The sequence below is a fragment of the Pelobates fuscus genome, chromosome 3 (assembly GCF_036172605.1).
Source record: "Pelobates fuscus isolate aPelFus1 chromosome 3, aPelFus1.pri, whole genome shotgun sequence".
In the NCBI taxonomy this organism is placed as follows: Eukaryota; Metazoa; Chordata; class Amphibia; order Anura; family Pelobatidae; genus Pelobates; species Pelobates fuscus.
The window spans coordinates 43698371-43722962 of NC_086319.1; the positions used below are offsets into that span (position 1 = coordinate 43698371).

At 35.3% G+C, this 24592-nt stretch overlaps 1 protein-coding gene across 5 annotated transcripts in view; it reads right to left on the reverse strand.

Annotated features, from left to right (window-relative positions):
* The window catches only part of NAV3 (neuron navigator 3), a 662176-nt gene that overhangs the window by 30135 nt on the left and 607449 nt on the right, over positions 1-24592 (reverse strand). For 4 of the 5 annotated variants that reach the window (XM_063446980.1, XM_063446978.1, XM_063446976.1 and 1 more), the window contains 7 exons: positions 24372-24493; positions 14813-14982; positions 13220-13285; positions 8651-8804; positions 5701-5875; positions 5060-5157; positions 4865-4960 (listed from right to left, as the gene is read on the reverse strand). In XM_063446980.1, the coding sequence (XP_063303050.1) occupies positions 4865-4960; positions 5060-5157; positions 5701-5875; positions 8651-8804; positions 13220-13285; positions 14813-14982; positions 24372-24493 (881 nt within the window). The remainder of the gene's footprint in view (positions 1-4864; positions 4961-5059; positions 5158-5700; positions 5876-8650; positions 8805-13219; positions 13286-14812; positions 14983-24371; positions 24494-24592) is intronic. The other variant, XM_063446977.1, reaches the window with a different exon arrangement.

Below are 24592 nucleotides of genomic sequence, written 5' to 3' on the forward strand. Positions count from 1 at the left end.
TGAAGTCTTCAAAGACTCTTTTTTTATATACATTGTATTTTTTATGACGTAATCATCCAGAGAATATGGCACTTCTCAAATGGAAGCAGCCAAACTATTTGTTCCAGATTTGACTTCGTACTTGGGTGCCACTTCCAGAACTTTACTGTTCTAGTCCTGAGAGCTAGATGTTCCATTTGCTTTCCTAAACTATGCCCTGCAGGGAGGACCAGCTCATTGACTGAGAGTATCAGCTGATTGCTGTAGACCAATGAGCTAAAGACCTGCCCTGAGCTGCAGAGGGTTGGGCAGGCCCTAGGCAAGATGTCAACCCATGGCTTGATCACATGCATTCTGAGTCAACTGGACACTTAAAGCACCGTAACCAGTGCAGTACACTTTAGTTGTTATGGAGTAGGGATTGGAGACTAACACAATTGCACATGTAGCTGCTAATTTTAATACTGAAACCATATAGAGGGGCATTTACAAATCAAAAAAACATAATTTTGTTTGTTTATATGAGGTACATTTACAATTGTATTTGTTTTTTTTAAATTGTACATGGTTTTTAAACAAACAAACAAAAAAATCCCACAACAAATAATGTATTTAACATTCCTTAAGGACCAAGCTTAATTTGTTCATTTTTCACTTAAGGGCCAAAGCAATTTTTACATTTTTACTCTGTGTGTGTGTTCAACCACAATTTCCATCTACTCTAGAACACCCCATATTCTGTTCAGCTACATCTTCTGAGTACAACAATAACACCAATGTATGCCTTTGCCACTATCCTGTGAAGCCAGAGCTTCATATATGAGACTTGACAATTTCAGTTTTTACAGTTAGAATTTTTATAGATGGATTTGATTGGCCTATGTCTCATTTTGGGGCATTATAGCAGTTTGACTGTTGAAATTACCCTACAAAGGCCTGCTGTCTGTAAAAGTAGGCATCCCAGGATATATCATACTGTTTATATTGTGCCTTAGTGTACTGCCATTTTTCACAATTTTTTTTTTAATTTGTGATAAAATATAAATATACAATTTAACTGGTCATTTCTGAATTCTGATATGTGCCATTGTGATAAAACTCCCGCAAATTATGCTCACCAAACGCGTCTGAACAAATCAATACCCCAATGTATGTCTCTGGCACTAATTTGCAAAGTTGCAGTTCCATATAAGAGACTGCCCCAGCTAATAGATGGGAGGTCCAGGTATCTATTATCTGGGTTTCCTGGTGTGAGCAGGGATTTAACCCTGAAACGCCGCACTTTAACAATGAGGATTTAAATCCCTATTTAAATCCTTGATTGCAGCATTTACTTTGAGCTCTGCAAACGGAGCATATGTCAGTATGGGGTCACTAATTCAGATCCCAGCTGATAGAGGGGACCCCCAAAAGATACCTGAAGATCCTTGATACCAGTAAGTATTTAAACCTTTCTGGTATTTTTACTGTACGATTGTCTATGCATCATTGGACATTAAAGTAGTGGTTAAGGACCAAATGCTACTCTATGCCATCATTACAATCATGTCCCTTTATCCACATTCTCATAAAAAAAAATAATTAGTTCTATACAGCCATACAGTAAGTAACAGAGCAGTTCCATTTGGAATAGAATCCTAAAAGAGCAAGTTGTTATGGTCAGATATACCACTATTGGTTCTTAAGGTTAATCTGTCGTTCTGTACCATCAGCATCCATATATTATGGTTAAGTAGAAAGATATAGAGACTGAGACATATTGATTATTTACATATCCTTCACACATATACATGTAGTTGGTAAAATTTAGTTTAAATATGAATGTGCCTCACTTGTCAATGCATGTCCTGCCTCTGACAAATATTATTCTATTATGATATTCATAGCACTTTTTCCCAAGGGATGCAATGGTGCGGAATTGATGGGGAATATACATGCAAACAATTTATTTCAAAGAATATGTTTGATTTCTCAACAACAAACTACAAAATTGCAGTGAAAAGCCCTGGTCCCTCGTAATTATTTGCAAATTAAAGTTCATTTTTTTTTTTCATTCATATCGAATGGTTATGCACAATGAATGTATACAAAGTAAAATGTTTGACTCTAATGGCCACTGATATTTTCATCTAATGGATTTTTGATGTTTGTAAATGTTACAGTAACATTATTCAAATATATTCATGGCCAATATGTACATACATACATACATAAACAAAGAAGTAGAGGTCCAGCTGGTAAGAGCCAGAAGGTAGCTGCTTGGTTTATTTTTTATATTGCACAGCATGCTTAGAGGTGGTTGGGGGGATCCAATAAAAGTAAACAAATGTGTCCATGATTTCTACTGAAAACAGGATATCTAGCCTCTATTTTTCCATATTTTCAAACCCCTAATGGGGTGCATTATAGGTTCATGAAAATGAGCCATGTTGACATACCCAATTCTTTCTCTCACCCATGGGCTATGGAATGCAAGATCTAAGATACATACAACACTAAAATGCTAAACGCATAATTGAAAAACAACAAAAAAACTGTCACAAACAAATAAACTACAATGATCATTGCCAGTGTGATGAACGTTAACTCTTCAAATTAAACGCTGAAGCATAATCTGATTGGTGGACACATCTATTTGAAGTAGCAGCTCAGCTAATGCATAAAACAGTAAATAATGAAGGTGCTTCTCCATCTTTCTTCTTTGCTCTGTAGAGCGAATTCGGCTGCTGGAGAAGATTGGATGCAGCTGCTATAGCCATGAGCTCCTGGCAGGACTAAAGTAAGTTGCCAAATCACATTAGAATGGCTTGTCATCTTACAATGGGATGATTCCAATGCTCTCCTAGCACCATAACCACTAGAACTGGCTGTATGGGTTATAATACTTGCAACAATTCCTTTAAGATCGTTGCATCATAGTAAAATATATTGATGTGGATTTTGGACCAAAATCAAATGAAATGATGGAAGGAGAGTTATAAAATCTGTTTTTTTTTTTAATACCAAATTAAAGTTTTCTTTGAAGTCTATTTTTAAAAATATTGCTGTATTTGGGGTAAACTGATAGGTAAACTATGGAATTGATAAATTGATAGACCTTCAGATATAGCCCACAATAACGTATCTTTTTTCAAAACATAATATACAGAATTCCATAGTGTGCATTATTTATATCATTATATGGTTTTTTAATGTTAATATTAGTCCAGAGCAACCTCAGGATCCAGATTAGATGATTAAAGTGTTTACGTTATAGCTGGCTATATTTATAATGGGTAGTTAACATATACCAGCTGAGATACATAACATTTGCTAAAGTCACCAAAGGGAAATGGTGAAACCATGGTTTTATTTTTCATCCTGAATATTTAATACTCTTTGAAACACAATGCACAAAAATATTCTAAATCAATTGTAAAGGTCATTTAAAGCATCTCGCATCTAATTTCCCTAGAAGCCAAATAATGAGTCTCTATTTTTATCATTGCAAAATGAATGCACTCCAGGCACTGCTTCTATGCGACTACACAGCTAAGTAACTACAGACGTCTGTCAACAAAAGAATTGTGACTTTAGTCTTTAAGTCGAGAGCTTTGCACACCTGCAAGTAGGCAGGCACAGAGCTGCCCTTTCCTCTGTTTTCACAGTTTGACATTAATCCACTAACATAATAAACATGCATTTATTCATTTCTGTTGGGTTCTAAGGTTTTAAAAAGCAATAAAGTACTGAGCTAAATGGATCTAATTTGTAGTTTTTGGCACATAAACTCAGCAGATAATACCAATGGATTTGCATTGTATCTTAACCAAGAATGACGTGCTTTCCAACATTTTATATTATTTGTGTTCCAGCCAATTTTAATGTTAAAGGAGCCAGACAAGCCCAAGTTTGTTGCCCTTCCCAACAAGTTTTTTTTTCATCAATTTCCATCTTAATAATAGCGGCACTCACTCACACAGAAACTATTCTCAAAGTCTTATACTCTGACCTAGGTATCCCATATCGTCTCTCACAGCCTATACCGATAGTTATCACAAACCTATTTCTATAACCTAAAATATACATACACCAATCCAATAAAGAAAAATGTAATTAAACAGCAAAAACAAAGCCTCTACTAAAACTCAGATTGAAATATTGTACTGTTTTTCTAGATACCCACCCAAACATTTTCTTTTTTTCCTCACCAACTATCACACACAAAGCCCTTTCTGATCATTTCTTACTGCACTCTACTTTTTAATCCCATCAGACTTTTTACACCATAATTACTAGAGCGTAGTAATACAGTACACCAATCCAGGATCCTAAAACAGACCACAGGCAGAAAAATTAAACAATTTACTTTTTGTAATTTTGAAGTTTTTTAAGTGTAGATGCCCTTTCACTGGTAAGGAGTCTATCAATGCCAATATATATTTGTAAACACACATGAAAGTATTGCCAAAGGAATCTCAGGATATATTCAATTCTATGTTTGCACATGTTGGGAAGAGAACAGTAGATCCTTGTCCATAGGGGTAGGTGGGGCAGCAACCACGGTTTTTGTGGTAAAAACTTTTTGGGCATTGTAAGGACTTCTGATAAGTATGTTAGAAAAAACATGCCTGTCATGATAATATCTGCAGTTTGCATTCTCCCCTTCATTGATGACTGGACATGCAACTGGTTTTGGACTGGTCATGGCATTGCCAAGTGGATAGAGCCCAACAAGTCCGGAGGGGCAGCTGCTCACCATCTTTAATTTAACAGCCAACACTGGGAGAGACTGAACATTTAGTGATAGAAAAAAAACACCACTTAGTGTTTTAAATATAGTTCTCCTAATATTCTCCTAATAAATTACCTCAACAGTTTTCTATACGGTTTACACACTCTTTACCTTAAATAGGCGTCGTATAACTGCATCCAGAACATCCCATTTTGTCTTCCCACTCACTCCAATAGATCCTATTAAATATGAATTGCTTCTCATATCCTATAAAACAATATAAATAAAATGAGGTTAAATATGTTTATCCCAAAAAAAAACTCATTAGGAGTTTTGTGGAGCAAAATCACATACAATATGCCATACCTTTGGTCGTCTAAATCCTTTATTAATGGAGACTACAATTTTAACACTTCGCCCCTCCTTGTGAAATCCTCCATCTCGTATATCTTCCAGTAATATATCTATAGAAACAGCATTTTAATCTCTGTTAGTTCAATTGAGTAACATTTATATATATACAAATACAGAAATTTCCTTGCACTCAGGCTCACTATAGCCAAGCCCAAGTTGCCGGGTGCCAGTCCTAGGCAGAAAATGTACAATTTAAATATGTACAAAATGGGCTGGATTCACGGCCTTTAAGCAACATTTTCAAGTTTCTTTATTGATGTCCATCTGGTAAGATCCTATTATGCTTAGTGGTAATACATTCTACAGGGTCGGTAAACGTTTCAGTCTCTCCGGAGAACTTTCGTCAGGACCACTAAAACCACTGTGAGTGCATCCCATTTTCCACATATTTATTTATATATATATATATACAATCAGTTATTCCCATGATATGTGTGACCCTAGAGAAAGATTAATGTGCAAATTTACACAAAGAAAGAAAGGATATAATAGTCTTCTGTTTTTGTGAGAAAACTTATCCATGTTTGAGGAAGGTCGTAAGGGGCATGTTTGTCTACACCAAAAAGCCAACACTATGTTACAAAGTGGCGTACCTGCTGAAACAGTTTCTGCAATATTCAAATTATTTAAAGAGAGCCCTAGTGACTGCCGTGGGGAAGAAGAGGAAGTACTGCTTGAAGATTCAGAGGAGGGTCGTGTCATTTTCGCTGGGCTGCTGGTTTCAGACTTTAACCTGTCATTCTCGGCTTTCAGTATTTCAATTTCATTCTATAATACACAAAACATTGGGCTTCATATCACAAATCTCTCATTTATTGCAAAATAGCTTACAAAAAGGCAAATATTATTTTCATCTGGCACTCGTTCTTTTCAGCAACACATCTGACTGTGGCATCTATGACAACATGGCAATTTTTGGTATTAGAATCTACTTTATTACGTTACTATATTATTTTTCGTCTACTGTTTGCAGTATTAATCACTTTTGATGCATTGTTCATACCATTGTTAGAGTATATTGGAGACAAAAATGTGAGCCTAAAAGAATACAATAGGCATCAATTCAATGTTGGCTTAATGAAGCAGTTTTGGTGTATAGATCATGCCTCTGCAGCCTCACTGCTCAATTCTTTGCCACCTTTATTTCTGTTTATGGAGTCCTAGACACACCGCTCCCGACTCTTTTGTATAGCTGCATCAAGAACACCCCATTTAGTCTTCCCAATACCTCCAAGAGGTCCTATTAAGTATGAACTATTTTTCACAAAGCTTGCATGAAAAAATTGGTTAATTTTCAATCAGATGTTAACTTGCTTTAGATGTTTATGTCTCCTGCTCTCTAATTTGAACTTTAATCACACACAAGAGGTTCCTGTAGGGTCTGGGATGCTATTAAAAGAGCAGGCAATTAATTAATTTAGAATATGTAATAAATTAAGTTTAGAAAATTAGATCTCTCTTTAACCCCTTAAGGACCAAACTTCTGGAATAAAAGGGAATCATGACATTGTCATGTGTCCTTAAGGGGTTAAAGGAGATGTTTAGGAAGACTGTGTAAGTATCATACAGAGAGGTATGAATAGAGCTGCATAAACAGATTTAACTCCAAAATGGCCGAGAATTGAGTAGTGAGGCTGCAGGGGCATGATCTATACAACAAAACCAATCCAAAGTTGTTAGTTTTGTTATACTGAAAATGCTAAGCATGCTGTTTAACCCCTTAAGGACACATGACGTGTGTGACACGTCATGATTCCCTTTTATTCCAGAAGTTTGGTCCTTAAGGGGTTAAAGAAGCAGTACAAGCAACATAATTATTAGAGCTCATTGTAGTGGTTATGTTACCAAGAATTTATTACTACATGTTTTATTATCAGTTCCATTCAACCTGAATTGCAATGACAGGCTGAGACCTCTAGGGGCACTATTAGTGCTCTCCGTCTATCGTTACTGTCCAGGGGGGATGAAATTAATATTGATAATGTGGAAGCATAAATTAGATATGCGTTTACATGGAGCGCAAGTGGTCACTGGTTGCTAGGGAGTCAAGTTTTTGTCAAAACACTCTAAAAAACTGTGGAGCATTCAGGTCATGATGTGCATGAACAGCAAGTGCTGAGTGCATCCAATCAAATGCTTGTCACGGGAGAGCCTTGAATTCAATGCATTCCAATGGGCTGCATTTGTCACATGACAGGGTTTCACTCAGTTGTTGCACAGGAAGCACCTCTAGTGGTTGTCAGTGTGATAGTGATGGTGGTATGTTTTAGGTAAGAAGCTTTAGGTAAATATGGCTTTTTGTATGAAAGAGATTGTTACAGTAAATAATGCCCCTTTTCATGGCGTGCCATGTGGGTGCTATACCCTATCTTACTCAGGAAACCTATATATTCAATCCAGAAGATTTTTACAGTTCTCAGATATACAAATACATAGTAAGAGTTCCTGAGAAAAAAATAATAAAGTAATTTATATCTTTTTCCAGACATATTAAACACACATTCACTAATCTTCATGACAAGCAAATTCTAACAGATGTTTACTTGAGATAAATTATCTTTATGGCAAAATGCTTACAGGAGAATCTTATCACATTTAACTACAAGGTGTTACCACATTAATTAACATGCGTGGGGCTGTCTATTAAACCTAAAGGTGTTAATGAAAACCATGGTGACAGATGCCATGCCAATCACTTCTCGCTTTGCAGCGGTCCTATTTTACATTTAATATACTCGCTTCAATCTATTTTTAAGGCTATTCCTGTTAAATACCTATGGCTATTTTGAATTATCTTTGGTTTAAAGATTTTTTGAATATATAGTGGAACTCTCTCTTTTAACGAAAAATGGTTTTAAGATTTCATGAACAATAAAAGTTAAACAGCTAGTGATGTCAAATATCAATAACATGTTAAACTGTTGAGTAGTCTTTACGATATTTTAAACAGAGAGTTAATAGACATAATAGACATAAGTATGTCTGTATTTTGACTCTCTATTTACATACTGCTTCGCAGTTGGTCTACCTAATTCACTGTCTACCGATATCATTGACTCTCTGTCTACCTATCCCTGTTGCTGCCTACATCTCTCACCGTCTGTCTCGCTGTCTTATTGGCGCCTTTAACTCAGGGCAAACGGGGCAGGGGGCCCAAGAAAATTCTTTGCCCAGGGTCCTATTAATATTATAGATGGCTGTGAGCTATCCCACTGTCTACCTCCTGTCTCTCCAACTCTCAACCATCTCTTTCCCTTTTGTTCAATATACCTTTTCCTTTATAGAGCCATCCACCTATCAATCTTCCCTATCTATATCTAAATCTAAAAATATTGGTGGCCATTTATATATAGTCCATAATGTTATAATATAAACCATCTTTTTATTTTACATCTCTCGTTTGGATATATCTCTTTATATCTCTTCTGTTTGCATGGCTAAAATCTCACCTTTTTCTACTGTTTTGGAGTCACATGTGAGACATTTAAGATAACATTTAAAGGACAAATCTTGTAGGGCAACGCCATTTGTAATATCACTGACCTGCATACGGTTCATTGCTTCCCTGATTTGGTCAAGGTGATGTGCTGAGCTCAGAGCCTCAAGGCGTATGTCTGTTAGTTTCAACTCTTTCTCTCTCAGCTCACCCTTTAACTGCAAGATAATTTCAGCTTCTGCTTCTGTGCATTCGCAGATCCTTTAGGAGGAAGAATAAAAAAAAAAAACATGTATACTAAACAGGTCATATTCAACGTCAGTAGGGAAGTAAATAAATTCAATTATGTTTTTGTGATGATGGATGCTTTTATATCAAGTTTGCTTTCTAAACACAATAAAAGTTTAAATGACAGTCATACAATACAGATATTACAGGTTATATGGTAAAAAAAAAAACAATGACTGGTAACAAAGAATATATGAATCAAATAACCTGCTTCCAACTTTCCAGTGAGTGGTGTGCAAGGTGACCACATAGAGAATTGCAAACTAGATTTTCTGAATGAAAGAAATCCGTGATTTATCAGTTAACATGATAACTATGACCTGATTAAGCTACATCACAGGGCAAAAAAAACGACAAATAATATTACCAGCAAATTTCCTATTATATTATAGTAATCTAACACTTTGTAATAAGATTCTTCCACTACAGAAATCTAGAAGTAGAATAATTCCAAGTAAATGCCTTTGTCCATTACAGGCTATATGTCTCTCTAAATTTATATATATATATAAATTTATATATATATATACACATGTCAGAAAAATATCCGCCTCTCTACACTACGAACAAATCTGTTCTTCCAGGGTAAAAGATAAAATATCATAAATCCAGCAAGATCCGAGGACCTCACTATGTGTGCAATTCTTCTATGTTGAACCAAACTTTGCCCTTGAGTTAAGGGACCATAAATAAAATAAGAAATATGTAAAGATGTAGTTCTTCCTCCTCTATTTTGTGTGTGATGAGGTGGATGGTACTAACCAGAGATGAGCCATAAAATTTTCTACCCTTCCTCCAACCAATGGCATTTGGCAGACCCCAGGTAAGTCATCAAGCCATGAGAAAACAGTTTGACTACTTACATTGGGGGAGGGGCAGTGCATTTCCGGCACCATACCCCCTACCATATACTGTAGTGGTCGCACAGGATGAAGAAATAAGAGGGTGATAATCATTTCCTCCATGATTAGTAGATAACCAAAAAAATCCTGCTTTCTGTGATGGTGGTAGGAGTGCCGAGGTATAGTGGGTTTCCTAGTGACCATAACTATTTTTGGCATCATTTATTTTTCCCTTTCAGGATGGAACATCTATGGAATCCATGACTTGAACAACCAACCTTGAATAAGGCCAGATTTCCACTTTTAGTTTTTCTACAGCAAATTGTCTGTTTTTCCTACTCAACTTGAATAAATCCAGACAATGTGATGAGATTTGACATGTCTTGTCTTCATCATTAAAATGTTCAAAGTGAATAGACAGCTTTGACATTTTTTCCCCATCTGGCTTTTTACCTTAACGTTATGCACATTTCTTCAATGAATGGAATGCCAGTCATGGCAGAACTGAGCACATGCACATCCTGCCATTGATATATCTTATTATCTATATTTTCTTTCTAGTGTGTCCTGTTCTGCTTGATAAAGAGGTAAACAGGCAATGATGCAAGATTTTTATTATTTTAAATTCTATGCTAAACAAATGTGCACCTAGCATCATGCAAAATATGAGATGCATTTGTGCTTTCCCCGTTATATATAAAATATATTTTATATTTATAAATATATATATATATTTTTTCAATCAATATAATAAGTTGAAAATCATTTACGTTCTCTGCTCTCATCCATGTTATCAGCATTCTCAAATTTGCACTTTTCAAATTTTTCGCAATGTAATTTGCCATTCCGTTTAGAAAATCCATTCTAAAAACCACACAGACATGCAAAGTACTGTACTACTCAAAAAGATTGAAAAGGCACATCTTTATTTTTTTCATATAAAGAGTTTCCATCACTTCTTTAAATGCTATAAAGGCAGTATTTTTTTTTTCTAGAAAAATAGTCATGTACTACATAGTATTAGGATGTGGTAAATTAATCAATGCAAAAAAACCAATGTGTGCTGGCACTCAATTACGTGTTAGGTGCCGGTATTCGAGGTATAACCCCACATGCAGCCCATGCCCATTCACAAGGAAAGCCCTACGAGTGACTTCAATTTCGCTTCTAACAGAGCCTGATACAGCGGATTAACTTCATTCTCCATAATAAGGTTTTGACCAGCCACCAGCGGATACAGGGTGGCGATCACTCTTCCTACTATCAGGAATTCGTTCCATCCCTTCCATTCAGACCATCCCTCACAGACTTCAGCATCTTCCTACTGTATACTACATAAAGAAGTGGACGACACTGGTGAGACCAACCCACAGATAGTGGGCAAACATATAGTGCACTATATACTGGACTTGTACTTTTCAGGACTTTAGCATTCTGTATATTTTTCATTTTTTCCATTTCTCTCATTTTTTGTATTTTTTTCATTTTTTCATTTTTTCATTTTTTCATTTTTTTCTTTTTTCTTTTTTCTTTTTTTTCTCTTTTTCTCATTTTTTACAATATAGATTCTCTATATATTTTTTTCATATATATTTTTGCATTTTTTCTCTTTTTCTTATTTCGTTACATTATTTGCATTTTTTAAGCTTATTGAACTATTCATTACACATAGGAGGATACTGTGTCTAGATAGATATTTGTACATAGTTGGTGTATATAAGATGAATTATGTGTTACTTTGATGAAATACCATTAACTTTGTGAATTATCCTTATAAGCTTTTCAATAAATACTATGAATTTGAACATAGGTTTAATTATTACTTAAAATTATTTATTGAGTGCGGTATTCATATTTTTGTATGATATTTATTGGAGGTTATTTGTGGGGTTATTTGTGGGGTTATACCTCGAATACCGGCAAAAATTAATCAATGGTCCATTTTAAAGGAGCATTTTTCTCAAAAATGTAGTTGCCGACAGTAATTTATTATGATTAATGGCATGTTGAATTTAATTAAAATTTGGACTGGGAGATGAGGTGAGTGACATCTTGATGGAAGCAGGTGCATGTGTCACTGTGAACTTGCTGGCTTAAATGAATAAAAAGAATAGCTAGTCTTTTCTGTGCGTAGAACCGCAATATACTAACAGGAAATTAAAAAAAACAAGATTGTGTTCACAGTGTGGATATAAAGAATAATGAATATAGACCAATGTCTTCTGGAAAGCAATGACAGTCATCACAGACAATTATCATATTTTGCAGACAATGTAGAAGTCAACAATACGGCTAATATAAATACATGGCTGGTATTTTCAAGTCATTTTTAAGTAGGTTTACAAAGAAAAAACAGAGAATTGAAATCTAGGTATAAGAAATAAATGTCATCTTTTAGATTGTTAAGAAACAAATCTTGTGGTTTTTTTCAGTTTGTTGCTTCTATAATGCAAACACTTTTTATTGGCTCATGCAAACGTTATTTCGCCATGATGTTCTGAAAGGTTACAGCTGTGTTCAGTACATTACACTAATATGATATTGTAAACAAAAACAATGCATCAATGTCATTATTATAGTAATATAATAACTGTAGGTGGAGGCATACTTGAGTATGTTGTGCACTATATTTGTTTTTTTTTAGGTTTATCTTAATTCAAGAACAGCCTTTAAATCTGGGGTAATCAGATTTTCGGTGTTGGGACTGAAGTCGGATACGGGATTCTGCAGTCATTCTCTTAGATAAAAATGTGTCCGTGATTTCCTGAGCAAAATGATAATTGTAATTTCACATCTGCATCTGCATATTGTCCAGTGCGGACTACTGAAGTTAAAGAGAAACTCCGGAACCCTAAAGCACTTTATCTTGCTGAAATGCTTAATGTGTCTAGCACGTGTCCTCTTTCTTTCATTTTACAAAAAGTGCAGATTTGAACAGAAATTGGCACTTTTAGAAAATAACATTTGCAAGTCTGTGATTGGATAGCCACAGAAAGTCCAGGCTGGGTTAGAAGAGGAGAAGGTAGCAGACAAGAGAAGTGCAGGTTTTGCAATCTTAAATTTTAGATGTACCCCAATAAAAAAAAAAATCTAAATTAATTAATTAAATGCAAGCATGGTTTTATTTGGGGTATATGTACTAAATGGTGATTCCTTTTTTTGGGGTGGTGGGGGGGTAGTGGAGTGTCCCTTTAATTGATTTTATTTAAACTCTTAAGGAATAATGATCTTATGTCATCACCATAATTTGGTACCTAAAATAACCTATGCAAGCATGGATGATTTATAATACATTTGCTTCTCTACACATCTGTATACTTTTAGTAAGTGAAACCGTTCAGTGTGATACAGAAATTTAAAATGCTGGTTTGTTGTGATGGTTCACAGGTTAAATAAACTAATGTTGCAGCCTCGTTTTGACCTATTTTAAATATTTTTAGATTATGCTACTACTACTTTTATGTTTTATGTATACTTAGTGCATAAAATGCATGCAAAGACCTTAGTCTGGCACACAGATTCAATCGCATGCACCACACAGTTTACCGAGATCTATGCTTGTATATCACATGCCCATTTTGCCGTCTCTTTGGTATCCAGTTTAAAGATGACCTGGATTTATACAAGACAGACATATGCATGTACAACAATTAAATGTGTTTAAAAGAAAAATACTTAAGTTGGTACAATATTGTAATGTCCTGTAAATGTTTTGTCCACTATATTAATTATTTAAATGTAGAATTAGAGGGTATTTATATATAATCTTTATATAATGTGTGATATACAATGTTAGATGTTGATAATGTTTGCCATATGCCTCCCGTTAAGCTAAGGAAATATTCGAAAAGTAGAAGATTAGAATTATTAAGATTTTGTTTTTTGGAAATTATATACATCTTTATATATACATCACTCAGAGTATTAGCAAAAATATTTATACTCATTGGTTAGTGAGTAAACCCCTCTTCTGGCAAAGAATAAACTTAGCAAAAGCAACAACACCACAATATGTTTAAGGCACTAAACATTTGAAACTATTACAGAGATTTGATAGATTATATTTTCGGAGTATGACCTGAAAAAAACAAAGTAAGAAAGAAAGAAAAATAGTCCATGGTGCATGCTGTAAAATGGTGATTTATTTGGAACATTTTTGTAAAAAATAGGTCAGATGTGAATAAAACACAACTAAATATACTAATGGCTTGATATAGAACCTTAAAGGGATTCTATAGTGTAAAGAATGCAAAGTTGTATTCCTTACAGCAGCCGTGTCAAAAAGGATGATCCAAGATGTTGCAGCATTACAACTCCCAGGATCCTTTGTGATTCTAAAGGCATTGTAAAGACATGCAAAGCATCATGGTAGTTGTAGTTCTAAAACATCTGGGGATGTACCTTTTGGACATCCCTGCCTTACACTCCAGAGCCCTATGGTCCCCCATCTCGTGGCTCATAAAGGGTAAAAGAAAACTTTAGTCACTTACCCAATTCCAGCGCCGATGTCCCTTGACACTGGGTTGGCACTACACCTCCTCCGATGTCATCAGACTTGGGGTGCTAATGCACGGCGAACACTGTGAGTGCATAAGGCCCTCCCCCTAGGAAAGCATTGCTTTAATGCTTTCCTATTGGGACTTTACTGATGTTGAATGTCCTCATGCAGAACGTGAGAATGTCCATTGTCAGTTAGGTGACCAAAAATCAATTAACCACCAGGATGTGCCTCTAATGGCTGTTTGATTGGAAGTCGCTAGAGGCAGTATTCGTCCTGCAATGTAATTATTGCAGTTTCTAAAAAAACTGCAACGATTTACATTGCAGGACTAAGTGGGACAGGGACACTGTACTTAGGTCTCTTCAATAAGATAAAGTGGTCTGGGTGACTATAGTGTCCCTTTAATATACTACTTGCATTTTGTATACAGAAAATAAACTTTACAATTGACTTGTGCAAAGTGGGATTACTTGATCCAGCCAAATAATTTTTACTGAAGTTAAAATGTTGTTCAGGACATCTGATGCTTGTACCTGTGACAGTTTGACTTTGACAAATTACATTTCGTTTTTAGTTCAAAGTATTGAAGCTGGAGAAAAAATGAGTTTCAGGATTTTGAGTATTGCATCATTACTTACTCAGTACTGGACTGCGATGCTTTCAGTGAGGAGGAGCATGCATTATCTGAATTATGTTGCAGTTTTGGAGAGTTTGGCACAGATGAATCTGTAAGCTCTTCGATGTCTGAATGGGAAGATGGTTTGTTAGATTTTTTCTTGCCAAAAGCTTGTTTGAAAGAACTTCGAAGCTGTTAAAAAAAAAAAAAAAAAAAAATGAATGAATGACCAGGTTAGACATCAATATAGTAGACCCATGACAAATTCATCTTGGCACGTGATTCTATTTTACTCTCCAGTAAAGTTGGCCACAAATTCTATCAAGCAAATGCACACTCAAGCAAGTCATTAGTTTACCTCTTTGGGGAATTGCTTTGAATATCTCAATGTGAATTACCAAGGCTCACATTATGTATTTCACTAAAGTGGTGTAAGGGGCAAAATAGATACAAATTATGCTCAGCTATATATCCTGAAGTCAACAAAATCCCCTATTTACCTTTACCAGGCTTAAAAGATATTACAGGGCCAATTTTGATATCTGTCCATTTCACTTTTCAAATGTACAATTTCGACATATTGATTTACTAGATCTATGTCACATTTGGAGGCATTTTTGCAAATTCGAATTCAAATTATACCATAAAAGTATACAATTTTGCAAAAAAAAACACTCTTATTTTATCTTTTCATGTGTTAAGAACCTTTTCACACTTCCCATTCAAAGTTTATAGTATTTGTTTTATATATAACTTGGAATTTTTCTGTTTATTTTGTAAATCTACTTTCTGAATTAATCCCCCAACCCATACCATTTCCAAACACTCTGAGACCTTTTGGTAATTTTGGGTATTTTTGGTGTATTGTGAGCCTTATAATAATAATAATAATAATAATAATAATACTAATAATAATAATAATAATTATTATTATTATTATTACTATTATTATAATTATTATTATTTTGAGCCATGTTATGGGGCTTTTTTAAAGTTTTTTTGTATATTTTAAATTGTTTTACTTTTACCAGGGACTGTCAAAAACACAGTTTTGTGACTTGTGGCTAACTAATAGATTCCCATCTCAGCACAGTAGATCCCTATCTCAAACATATTTATCTGTACAAATATTTGAAATCTTACTGAGTACTTCCATTTTATTTACGACACCCCTCTAGTTTATTTTCATTACATCCGATAGGATGCAATTTTACGTTAAATCAAATGGATACATGAACATTCTATTAATGCATGCCTTTTAAATGATAAAGTATATTTTACTCATTATAGTTCTAGAATGTAACATATTCCTCTTGGGTATTGTCCACATTGCAATTTAATGCATCAACAAAAAGTTATTATCGCTAGGGCCCTATGGTATCAACAACAAAAACATACATGAAGTATTTATTTCAGGACAGTAATGTTTTCTGACACATTCTGACAATCTCCGCAAACAACATGATGCTCAGTCAATCTTTAGGCTTCATGTAAAATGGAATTGGGAAACACTTGAGGGGGGCCAAGGAAAACTGTCACTATTGTAAGATGTCTCTCTACAACTCCCCATTCATTTAGACTCAACCAAAAAAACAAAAATCCTATAACCCCAGCATCAACTAGGCCTATTGAAATAAAATTAGAATGTTGTTAAACTATTTTATGATATTTACATATTGGTAAATATGTATGGACCAGACAATGAGGTTGGTTCTGGTAACAATTAAATAAAAGAACGGACCTGGGATAAAACATATTTACCTTTATTAAACACAATAAAATAATAGCCAAACCATGGTCCCTACATTCTTCAGTGAATAATGTTCGTATATCATTCCTACGATCTCTAGAGGCCTAAATTATGTTTCATAATTTCCCTTATATAAATGTATTTATAAGAATGTTCTATAACATGACATAAATGTATGTATTTGTTCTTATAATAGCATCACATGGGTAGATGTATCTAGAGAGACTTGCTAACACAATGACAGACCCATGATGTAACAGTAAAATAGTTTTGGGCAAGCAAAGATTTTTTAAATAATTTGACTAATGCATTTGCAGTTGAGATAGATGCCACACCATTTGTAAGGCAAATAAATATGCAGTTTGAAATTGTAGCCCTTACATATACAGTACATTAAAATAATTAGCAAAACCTTTTTTCTAGCTTCCAGTAATCTGGATCAAAAATCACAGGCAGTGATGCATTAGCATTACTAAATAACATTACTAAATAGCTATATTGTTCTTCGCAATGTTTTATTTAATACAAACATCATACGAACAAAAAATTATATTAACAGAAAAGATCTTCTGTGTTTTCAGATGCTAAAGGTGCTCCACCAATTAGAATTTAAGAAGAACAGACTTGAGTAAACATCTTATCTCATGTGCCACAGAAAAGAAGAAGGGCATTATTTGTAGTCAAATTTGGTGGCACATCTACTGTCTAAACCTTGTCACTGTTTGTTCATGAATATAAGTAAAAAGGCTATAATTAAAGTAGAATAAGTATGTAAATGTAATTATTTCTTACAGAAGAGCTATAATAACTTGAGCTATTTTATTTTGCCAATTTGGGTTCTATCCTTTCTAGCATATAACTCTAGGATGGGGTAGACAACCTTTGGTAATCCAGATCTTGTAGACAACATCTACCAAAATGGTCTTACAGCTATAATGCTGGCAAAGTATCATGGTAGATGTAGTCCACAATATCTGGAGTGCCAAAGGTTATCAAATTCTGCTCTAGTGCCAATTACTGTACTCCTAGGTCACCTATCAAGTGACCGTAGTCTTCAACCTGAGAGGGGCTAAGTACGCCATTTTAATATATGCAAACATGAGCAAGGGATGAGATGTAATGTGGAATTCATGATAGAGCACATGGATGTACATCATATCTTGAAGATTTACAGAGAAATTAAAAAACTTTATAAAACCTTTTAACATTATGTTTACTTTTCCCCTATATTTAATAAATATGTGTTTGTGAGGTCTAAAAAAACCCAGTTTAAACATATAACTAATGTAGCTCTATTATTTTCTCTCATTGAATATAATATGCGAACGTAGAGCAACAATGGTTGTCATTCTCCTAAACTAATGCAATTTGTACCAGGCTGTGCTTGGACTGAGCTGAATTGTGAAATCAATTGCTAATTATTTTAATATACGTGTAAAAGTAATTGGATTATCACATAAAACAGGTCAATGCAAGTTTAACCGAGTTATGTAATTTCCAGAAATGAGATGCTTTCCATATGAGGAGTTTTGCTTGCACATTTTATTCAATGTATTCACCAAATTCATAGATATTATAGAATCTAAATATTTGAAGCATTTGATAGGATAGTAATAGGCATTGCTCAAATTGCAGACTTGAAGTTAGACAAAATGTGCACTACTAATAGTCATTTGCTTTTTATTTAAAATGTAAAACAAATGACCCCAAATTACCATATGACCCAACTGGTCATACAGTCAATTGAAAAGTCAATAATAGCTCTCTTGATGCTGATTGGCTGTTAAGAAGCAGAACTGCAGACTTCTTAGAATGTTAAGGAGTAGACAGTCAGCGATAAATAATGGCTTTCTGACTGCATTGATCTGCCAGTCGGTAAAGTGAAAATTGGAACATTAATCATCAACCATTATGCAAAGGAGGTCTATGTAATTGTCCACCAAAAAGGGTATGGGTGCAATTTCCATGTACTCTTAACCCTGCAATCTAAAAAAAAAAAAAATCATTTTTTTTTATAAATTTCAATATTTACATTGTACAGTTAAGTCCACCTCTAGTCCATCTCAGTATGACAGTAAAATGTGGTCCCATTACATGGAAGCCCCGTTATGAGGAGCATTGGATTGGACATCGGAGGAGGAGGCCATGCCATAAGTCATGGAAAGCAGAGAGGTGGGGGGGACATTAGGGTGTGACAGGGACAATATATTTGTTATGAATACAGATTAGTATTCATAATGCTACAATGTTCCTTTAATGTTATAAATACACATTCAATGAATGATTATGTTAGTTTAGTTGCTTTATTCATTATTTTGCTTTGGAATTCTTAGTAGGATAGTGCATATGTGTCGCAAGTTAAATTGTATGGAATTAAAGTAAAATTCAGAACATGGTTAGAGATCACCAGTTCAGACTGACCTGCAAATATGCCAAGAAACCAGTAAAATACAGCCTCTATGAGCTTTAAGGATGGTTTTTAAAAATGTTTGACATTTATTGTACAAAATTTACCAGCTTTACAAAGCTTAATATTTGCTTTTTATGTGGATTTTGATCTTTGAAATGTGTTTTTTTTTTTAAAAATTGCGTGATATCCATAGGCTATTTGTGTCTCTATATGCGTAAGTAGTTTAGGGAAAGTCTTGGGCATGATATATTGTTAGGTTGCTAATCTCATTTTACAACTTACTAATAGTATTTATAAAAGGTCATTAGCCTTCAGCTAGGCAAGTAAAGTGATCTGTCTCTTCTCTAAAACTGGACTGAGGGCAGCCACAGTGCAATAATTAGGATGCTAATTTCTCTCTATAGATTTATTACAGCATTTCAGTAGAAAAACAAAAGTTATGCCCTGGGAGCTCTTAACTAAAGAGTAATATAGAGAAAATTTACTTTGTGATAGATGAGGGAATAAATACAAAGTACTTATTAAAAAGGTAGAACTTTTTCTCTGTGGTAATATAATCATTAACTGATAACCTCCATTTCTACCTTGTTTAGAATGTTGAACCTGAAACATAGTATTTTATTCTCAGTATTTAATCACTACTTAATATTAAAAACTAAACAATAGCAGGTTCACTTGGTGTAATTGATGCATCATTCATAATAACATTGTGATCTATCCTACAAACATGCTATAATTGTATTTTGTCTAATTCGGAACCAATAATAGCCAAAATTTTGATACTATTTTTTTTTTTTACCAGCATTGTTAGCATTTGTTTAGGGATATGATAGATCCCAAATTGTGAAAGTAAGGTTTATATTTGTTTTAGTATGTCATAACTGCGAGCAGCAAGGTTTTTGTTTGCATTACTCATGCAATCGTATATTTCTTGAGCACTAACACAGCCAAAATTAAAAACAAAACAAGTCAATTTGAATAAAAAAAGGTCAAAAAAAGTTTGTGTTGGAACAAATAACAGCCATGCCAGGAGAGGACTGTCATCAACAGCCACATGCCAAATAAAACACAGTTTTTAATCACCTCACTTCCTTTAATGTTCGCCTTGGAAAACAGGAAGAGTCAGGAATTACAAATGAAGACAATTAAAACACAGTATAACAATTACAGAAATCATGCTAGAACAAATCACGAAATATTCCACCCGCACTGTGTCATAACAGGCCAAAATTATATTCTCACTAGATTATGTATGGCAGGATGCTGACGATGACATTTAGGTAAAATACGTATTAATGACCTATAAAAGGTGGAAAAATAAATCTGGTGCTAATCTGTTTATATTAAAAAAAAATACTTTATTTATGCTTCAGAAAATAAAAAAAAATATATATATATAAAAATAGGGGACAGGTTTAAAATCCATTGCCAATGATTTTAATAAAGATGTAGGTAGACAACTGTCTATACATAAAACATATAGACAGACACACCAACAATAGATTATTAATAGTCTGTTTACCTTGTTTCTGATACATTGTGTACCACTATACATATAGTCCATATACTTGTATATTATAAGATAGATTGATCAGGAGATATGTGCATGCACGAACCGGATATATACATTATAAAAAGTGACCCTTCTCTCATCATCTAATTCTCGTAAAGCTGATGTTCACAACTGACCTTATTTATTCTAGAGTCAGCACAATATAGCATTCAGTGAGCTACAAAGATCCTAAAATTACAAGTAGGTAAGGTGCCCTTTCAATTTGAATATTAAATTTGTTGTGTTACTATTGTGTATACAGTCAGCCGGTCAGCAGATGGCAGCATTATGAAACTGTGTTTGTTTCATGAGTCCTATTGTCATATGATCCTTTTTTGTAGCATTTAGAGTTCTGGTTGTTGGCGTTATGAAAAGTAAAGAAAGATGTCCAGTTTATTAGTGTGTGAGCAATATACTAATACAACCTCCCAAGTGTCTTCATTTAGGATGGACAGTCCCTGTTTTGGGCCCAAATCCCTCTGCTCCTCATTTCTATCCTAGGAGTTCCATATTGTTGGTGTGTCTGCGTATATGACAGAGCTCCGCAGCAATAATACTTATTTTTAGAGGATTTTATAACCACAATAAATATGTATGTGTAATTCAGTTATTAGAAAGTCACTTACCCTACCCCCACTCACAAAACAAAATTAAAGTGTCCCTCTTTGTCCATTTTAAAATTTGGAAGATATGCTAATATATACACTGATCAGTAACAACATTTAAACCACCTTCCTATATCATAGGTCCCCATTGTACTGATAAAGAAAGCTCAGATGATTCAAGGTATGGATTCCACAAGACCTCGGAACATGTCCTGTCATGTCTGGCACCAAGACACTAGCTGAAGATTATTTAATTCCTGCAAGTTGAGAGGTAGGCCTCCATGGATCATATCTGTTGTTTCAGTACATTCCCCTTATGCTCAATCAGATTGAGATCTGGGGAATGTGAAGGCCAAGGCAACACCTTAAACTCTTTGCCTTGTTCATTAAAGAATTCCTGAACCTCTGAAAGAGGTCACTGACATCAGGAAAAACCGTTGCCATGAAGGGGTTTACGTGGTCTTCAACAATCTCTAGGTACATGATGCATCTCAAAGTAAAATCCACATAAATGCCAGAATCCAAAGATTCCCAGGAGAACACTGCCCTGTGCATAACACTGCCTCTGCCTGCCTTCTTCTCATAGTGCAACCTTCCAGTGGCTGAACTACCACAGTCGCAGGGGTCACAACTGCGACCGGGCCTGCCACTCCATGGGGAAACGGCGGCCCTGCAGACCCCTGCGATCATGGTGCCTGCTGGCTAAGTAACGTGACCCTGGCCGGCGCAGTATAACCGCTGGGGCCACATTGAAGAGGCTCCCATGCTGTTAGGGCCACCCGATGGCAATGAATTTTCAGGGGGCCCGGTCAGCGCTGCGGCGCTTTAACAGTGCGATCAGGTGCTGGGAGGAAGTGACTGCCCTGGTCATTTCCTCCCAGCAATCACCGGTAGACACGAGGGAGAAAGGAGAGGAGGGAGCACTGAACCATAGGGAAGTCACCCTCCTGCATCTAAAGAGGTAGAAAGCAGGAGTGTCACTAAAACATTTTGTATATGTGTCTGTATATCTGTATATGTGTGTGTTTGTATGTATTTGTGTGTGTGTTTGTGTATGTGTGTCTGTATGAATGTGTTTCTGTATGAATGTTTCTCTGTATGTGTGTATGTATGTGTGTGTATATGTCTGTGTGTGTGTGTGTGTCTGTATGTATGTGCATGTGTGTGTGTATGTCTGTGTGTGTGTTTGTGTGTGTGTGTGTGTGTGTGTGTGTATGTATGTGTGTCTGTATATGTGTGTCTCTCTTTGTGTGTTTGTATGTATGTGTCTGTATGTATGTGTGTTTGTATGTATGTATGTGTGTGTGTGCCTGTATGTGTGTATCTGTGTGTCTGCATGTGTATCTGTTTGTCTGCATGTTTGGGGAGAGACGTATGGGAGGTGGAGGGTAGACAAATAGGGGGTGGCGTGGGGTAGACGTATGGGGCCCTCGTGGCAATTTTCACACCGGGTCCAAGTGGTTTCTAGTTACTCCTCTGCAACCTACTGCTATCTCTTCCCCAGGTAAACTATGCACACACCTCTGGCCATCCACCTGATCTAAAAGAAAACATGTTTCCTTCATGTGACCTTCTTCCATTGCTCCATGGTCTAGTTTTGATGCTCAAGACCCCATTGAAGATGCTTTTGGTGTTGGACAGGTGTTGTCATGGGCACTCTGACTGGTCTTAGGCTATGCTGCCCCATACGAAGCAAACTACGATTCATTGTGTATTCTGACACCTTTCCGTCATGACCAGCTGTACGTTAGTGAGCAATATGGGTTACAGTAGCTCTACTATGTGATCGGACCAGACGGGCTAGCCTTTTCTTCCCACATACATCAGTGAACCATGGGTGCCCATAATCATAACCCCGGTTCACTGGTTGCCCTTCCTTTGCATCACTTTGGTAGGTACTAACCACTGCATACAGGGAACACCCGACAAGACATGCTATTTTGGAGATGATCTGACACAGTTGTGTAGCCATCACTATTTGGCCCCTGTTAGAGTAACTCTGAGCTTTTAGCTTGTCCATTTTCTTTTTGTCTTCCAACACATGACATTTAAGATCTGACTTTTCTCCTGTGCCTAATATATTCCATCCCTTGACAGGTGTCCTTGCAATGATATAATCAACGTTCACTTTACCTGTCAATGGTTTTTAATGTTCTGTCTGATCAGTGTATAACAGTCGAATATACAATAATATAAAAAATGTTAAACTAGCAAAAAAACATTACTATTTATATGTAACATGACAAGACAGACCAGTGCAATTAAAACTGTGTAGAGCAGACTGTGAACAAAAAACACATTTTGAGTATTAGTCTTCCTACTGAATAAGTCTTTCTGAATACAATCTTGCTAAAGTCCCTTGACATCAAATGTAGCATGATGAAAAACATAGCTGTCAAATTCATATCAATGTGGGCGAGATAACAACTGCATAAAATGGTGTATAACAGCTAATTTCAGAACACAGGCTTAAGCTACTAAATCTGAATGACAGCCTTTCACCTTTTAGTGAATACAGACAAACAATGAAAATACAATAAAAAAAAAACAATAAATGGAATTAATGAAAGATTGTGTCAGATATGGGAACCATAACTTTCATCCGGCTTGTTGAATGGCCGTGTATTTTATCACCACGGTGGACATTCAAATTCCACATGCAATCAGTCAAGCAGATAGTGCACATAGCTCAAATAAGTGAACCATTTGTTTGCTTATTTAATATTATATTATTATTCCCTCTCTTGATACATGTACTGGATAATTTATAATATATTTCATCTTTGATGCATCTTTCATATGTACTTTATTTATGGAACCCTTGGTAGTCTAATAGATTCTAGAGCTTTTTGGAGTTCCTGTATTAATTGCACTTTCCCTATCTAATAGAGGAGAAAGTAATTTTGTATACCCTGATAGAACATTAATTATTTCAAAAGCAAATTAAACCCAAAGAATTTCCACAGGATTTGATTCTCTAATTTTAGATGTATGTGTTTTGTATACACCGTCGTGTGATTTTTCCCTTCGGCCGAACGCCAACTTAGCAGATATCCCTTTCATACGCTATTAGATTCCACATTTACCCACTATGGCTCTTGGTGGGTTGAATCTTATTTATTTATTATTATTATTATTATTGAGATCACCATCCCCCATTAATTTCTAGTTCAGAATAAAATGCCAACTTGTGATCTTTGCAAAGCTAAGGAGACCTACATAAACCTATAGGATAATATGTTGGGCACAGTATGCTAATCTTACCCAATTTTTCTTTTTCTTTTTCTTGGAATCAACATCATTGCCACTGCCAATACTAGAATGACTTGTTGCACTATTAATACTGGAAACACTCTCTGAGGAGTGCTGCCTCCGTATCTTCATATCTGGCCAGAAAGAGAAATGTAAAAGTTAAAAAAATCTGTACTTGGCACTTCTGTCTGACACAAAGTTCTACAAATTCTATTCGATATAAATGTAGCTAA